The sequence below is a fragment of the Nicotiana tabacum genome, chromosome 14 (assembly GCF_000715075.1).
Source record: "Nicotiana tabacum cultivar K326 chromosome 14, ASM71507v2, whole genome shotgun sequence".
In the NCBI taxonomy this organism is placed as follows: domain Eukaryota; kingdom Viridiplantae; phylum Streptophyta; class Magnoliopsida; order Solanales; family Solanaceae; genus Nicotiana; species Nicotiana tabacum.
This window is the reverse complement of record NC_134093.1, coordinates 38,471,037-38,475,998: the sequence shown is the minus strand read 5'-3', so window position 1 is coordinate 38,475,998 and position 4,962 is coordinate 38,471,037. Positions and strand designations below refer to the sequence as shown.

Below are 4,962 nucleotides of genomic sequence, written 5' to 3'. Positions count from 1 at the left end.
TTTTATGAATTTTGGAATTGACACTTTAAGGACTAGAGATTACACTACTTTGCTCAATATGGTCCGAAATTTCAGAGTAATCCTATACATGCCCCTTTTGCTTCCTACCCCATTTATTGTATTATTACCTCATTGGGATAAAATCTGACAAGAGTTTATTCATATCTGTTGAGTAATTAATATCACTTATTTATCAGATTTGTTACTTTCTGAGTTTTTACTTTGCTGACCAACTGACAACCAACTCACAAGAAGCCATAAACTAAAGCTAAAAATCCTCAAGCCAAGCCAAGAAGCCAACTAAGCCACTATAGCCCCTCAAAACTAAAAAAAAAAAAAGAAAAAAAGGGGAAAAAGCCAAAAGAGTTTTCTTCTTTGGCTAATACTCATATTAAATTCCAAGAAGCCCTAAAATTAATAAAGAGAAATGTAAAATTAGTAGTAGTAGAGCATTAAATAAAGGCCAAAACAAAGAAGTGTGAGTGAGAACTTTTATAGGCCATCCTCCTCTCTCCTTCTTTTGCTCTCTCTCACTCTTTGTGCCACTCTGCTCTTTCTTTAGTGCTAGCTCTCTTTCTCTCTCTTTAACTCTGAAATAGAGGAAGCAGAGAAGTTATAATGTCTCTACCCACCGCCCCTGAAACTGAAACCTTACTTTCTCTTCCGTTTTCCTTCTTCTAAACTACTCACTTTTTTGTTTTTTTCAATCAAGAATTTCACTTTGCTGAAGTTCATTTTTTGTTTTTCTCCATACATTTCACTCTGTGTTTCTGTTTGGCAGAACCCCATTTGAGGGAAAAAAGCAAAAAAAAATGGAGAAGAGGGTGTTGAAGTTATAGTTGTGCTAATTCACCATTTCCTTGTTAATTTTTAATTGTCTTTGCTTTCTCTTAGATCTATTAGTTACAGAAATTACCCTTTTCTCATTTCAAGATTACCCCTTTTCTTTGGTTTTTCATTAGCTTGGAGATATGAGTAAAGAAGAGTTCTTGAAGATCCAGGTACTTAATTTTTTTCTCTCAGTTGGCTAATTCAAATGTATATCTACAATGTGTGTGTGTTTTCTCTTTTTGTTTGAGTTTCCAGCTCAAGATCCTCTGTTCCCATTTTTTAATTTTTTTTTTGTTCTTTACCAATGGTAAATTAATTAGTATCTGTCTGAATGAAAGATCAAACCTTTTTCTGGATTTTTGTTCTTTTTTTTGTATGTGTGTAATTTCTTTGTGTTCTTTCTCTTGTGCTTTGTATTTGAATGTTGAATGGTACTGAGAAAGTTAATTACTTTACTCTGTTTTCTGTTGGCTGGCTTTGCTTGTGCATGCAGACTTGTGTCCTTAAAGTCAATATACACTGTGATGGGTGTAAGCATAAAGTAAAGAAAATCTTGCAAAAGATTGAAGGTATTTTTCCATTTCCCATTCCAAGACTCTTTTTTTATTATCTGAATATCCCAAAATATGGCTTGTTTTATACTCCTTTAGTCTGAATCCTTTTATATTTTGGTTGTGGTTATTATCCAGGGGTTTATAAGACAAGCATAGATTCAGAACAAGGAAAAGTGACTGTTGCTGGAAATGTAGACCCTGCTACACTGATCAAGAAATTAGCCAAGAGTGGGAAACATGCAGAGTTATGGGGTGCTCCCAAAGCCAGTAACAACAACCAACAAAATCAGCTCAATAATCAGTTCAAGAACATGCAAATTGACAGTGGTAAAGGTGGCAATAACAAGGGGCAAGCCCAAGGCCAAGGTCAGAAAGGTGGTGGAAACAATCAGCCAAAAGGTGGACCTCAAATGCCAAACCAGCAGCAGCAACTTCAACAGTTGAAAGGGTTCCAAGATCTGAAGTTGCCCCCACAATTTAAGGACCTGAAACTTCCCCCCATGGGTGGCAAAGACCAGAACCCAAAGGCTGTCAAGTTTGCCTTGCCTGAGGATGATGATTTGACTGATGATGAGTTTGATGATGATGATTTTGATGACGATGAGTTTGATGACGATGAGTTTGATGATGAAATCGACGATATCCCCATGAATAAGATGAAGGCGATGATGGGAGGTAATGGTGGAGCTCAGATGAAGCCGATGATGGGCGGTAATGGAGGAGCTCAAATGAAGCCGATGATGGTTGGTAATGGTGGAGCTCAAATGAAGCCAATGATGGGAGGTAATGGTGGAGGTCAGATGCCTAATATGATGATGAATGGGCAGCACCCTCAACTCATGAAAGGTGGAAGTGGCGGTAACAATGGTGGGAATGCCGGTGGAAACGGTAAAAAAAGCGGTGGTGGTGGAGGAAATATCCCTGTTCAGGTTAACATGGGTGGAAATAATGGTGGTAAGAAAGGTGGTAATGGGAATAATAATGGAGGAAATCAAAATCAAGGTGGAGGATCCGCTCAAAAGGGTGGCAAAAACAGTGGAGGGCAGCCGAATGTTGGTGGCGGCAATGGTGGTGGTGGTGGGGGTCAGAACAAGAATGGAGGCGGCGGCGGAGGTGCTGGCAATCCTAACATGAATGGCAATGGTGCCAAAAAAGGGGGTGGACCAAATGATGGGATGCAAGGCATGCCAAACAGGATGATGGCTATGAGTGCTGGTGGAAATATGGGCCAGTTAGGTAACATGCCTAATCCAATGGGCCAGATGGGTGGTCTTCCAATGGGCCAGATGGGTAATCCAATGGGCCAGATGGGCAATGTTCCGGCAGTCCAAGGCCTACCGGCAGGGGCGCCGATGACTGGTGGTGGTAATGGTGCCGGTTACTTCCAAGGTGCCGGTCCTGAAGTTATGGCTGGCAATCCTTACTACCAGCAGCAGCAGCAAATGGCAGCTATGATGATGCAGCAGCAGCGTGCCAATGGGAACGAAAGGTTTCAACCAATGATGTACGCTCGGCCACCACCAGCAGTTAATTACATGCCACCACCTTACAACCCGTATTACTACGGCCCTCCGCCACCACCAAGTGATAACTACAGCACCTTCTTCAGTGATGAAAATACCAACAGCTGCAGTGTGATGTGAGCTGCTGATTGTGGCCTAAGATTTGCTAAGACAAAGACAATGGATGGATGGTGGCTGCATTGATATAGTCTTAAATGACTTTGCTAGTCTTAATGCCATAATATACAAAGGAGATGAATTTTCCCTTTGATCCTTACCTTACTTTAGCTTTGTTTTTTTTTACTTTTTCTCTTCTTCCTTTAATCAAGTCCCTTTTTTGATCCTATGATTAGATTAGGGTTTATGTGATAGATAAGAAGTCATTAGGAGAGGGGGAGGGGCATGAATGTTGTAAGGGTGAGGGATTAGGGTTGGACTTGATCTCTCATGGAAGGAGATGTTTGTATATGTTATATATCTTTGAAGAACAAAGGAAAAATAAAATTGGAAGAGAATGGGAAAATTTTAAAATCTAAAAAGAGGAATAAATAATTAAGATTGGTATGGTCATATTGCAATGATGGAGCTTCACTCTTTTTTCACTATAGTAAAAGTTTAAAACAATTTGTCATCTCTGCTGCTGCCTGCCCTTTTCAGTTATTATAATGTTCTCCATTTTGTTAGTGAAATAATGGAGGAGCCTATTATGGTGGGGTACATAGCCCTACATGCTCATTCATTATGGAATATGGAAGAAAACCTTGTTGGACCCACTCTCACTCTGCCCTAAAAACTTGAAAATTTGTTCTGAGTCAGTAGATTTCGGATACCGAATGCATTTAAAAAAAAAGAAGGAACGCATCCTCCTTTAATAGATCATACTACGAATAGATTGGTGAGTTTCGGATAGGTAATGAATAAAAAGGAGAAAATGATTCATTTTTAAATTTGTTAATACATACATTAGACTTATGCTGTATTTTTAGAAGGAGTTTTAGAATTGTAGTACATAGGGGTGTCGGTACGTACAATATTTAGATATTTCGGTTCAGTATTCAGTTTTTTAAAATGCAGTATCAATATCGTACCTAATTAAATTCGGTATGGTTCGGTTTTTCTCTTTTCGGTTTATTCGGTTTGAATACTAACTAGTGCATAAAATCATAGACCGTAATATTCTAAATTAAAGTACTCAAAAGTACAAAATTAAAAATATTTGTTTGACAAAAATTGTCCAAAACTAACAAATATCAACCTAGAGATAGGGGTGTTCATGGTTCGGTTTGGATCGATTTTTCTTTAAAAATAAACCAAACCAAGTAAGTCGGTTCTTCAAATATTTAAACCAAACCAAACCAATTAAGTCGGTTTTTTATCGATTCGGTTTTTGTCATTTTTTTGTTTTTTTCAGTTATTTATCGGATTGTTTCTTAAATATGAGACATACACTACCAAACACATATTCCGGAGACTATATTTTCAACGTAACACTATCAAACCAATTGCTCTTTGAGAAATCTGTCATTACCAAGATATATTGATGATAATTGAATCGACTAGTGATGAATAATTTAAGTACTCAATTAAAAATCGGTTATTTTTAACATGAAATAAATTCTTGTACTTAGCAAAAGAAAACTACCAATCAAACTGGAATGTAAAGGCAAAGAATTAGATTATTATAATAGCAAAAAACTAGACTAAAAATATAAACGACTAATATGTACCATAAAATTTTAGAAACTTTATATAAAAATATACATATATATATATAGGTGTAATAATAAATTTAAATAGTTACTTTTATAGTCGGTTTGGTTCGTTTTTGATTAAAACCAAAACCAAATCAAATTTGATCGGTTTTTAAAATTTAAAACCAAAACCAAACTTAACCTAAAAAGTATCATTAGAAATGTCTTGTTACTTGCTTAGAGTTAATTGATGAACTTAGAGAATAAAGTAAAGTAAAATTTTAGATTTTTATATTTATGTTATAATTAATAATATGTTTATTGTTTAATATAATATATATTTCGGTACGATATCAGTATTTTCTTTTAAAATACAAAATACTA

At 36.4% G+C, this 4,962-nt stretch overlaps 1 protein-coding gene across 1 annotated transcript; it reads left to right on the top strand.

The window, feature by feature from the left end:
• Positions 1-468: 468 nt before the first annotated feature.
• On the top strand, positions 469-3,426 carry LOC107831789 (uncharacterized). Its single transcript, XM_016659581.2, has 3 exons — positions 469-1,001; positions 1,325-1,400; positions 1,521-3,426. Exons 1-3 carry the CDS (start codon positions 972-974, stop codon positions 3,026-3,028), a joined length of 1,614 nt encoding a protein of 537 aa, XP_016515067.2. The 5' UTR covers positions 469-971; the 3' UTR covers positions 3,029-3,426.
• The last annotated feature ends 1,536 nt before the right edge of the window (positions 3,427-4,962 follow it).

What these genes read in the sequence shown, in the direction of transcription:
- LOC107831789 (XM_016659581.2), top strand. Translation starts at nt 972, where the DNA reads ATGAGTAAAGAAGAGTTCTTGAAGATCCAG. An exon ending in AAGAGTTCTTGAAGATCCAG is followed by an intron (nt 1,002 to 1,324) that starts GTACTTAATTTT and finishes TTGTGCATGCAG; the next exon opens with ACTTGTGTCCTTAAAGTCAA. An exon ending in AATCTTGCAAAAGATTGAAG is followed by an intron (nt 1,401 to 1,520) that starts GTATTTTTCCAT and finishes GTTATTATCCAG; the next exon opens with GGGTTTATAAGACAAGCATA.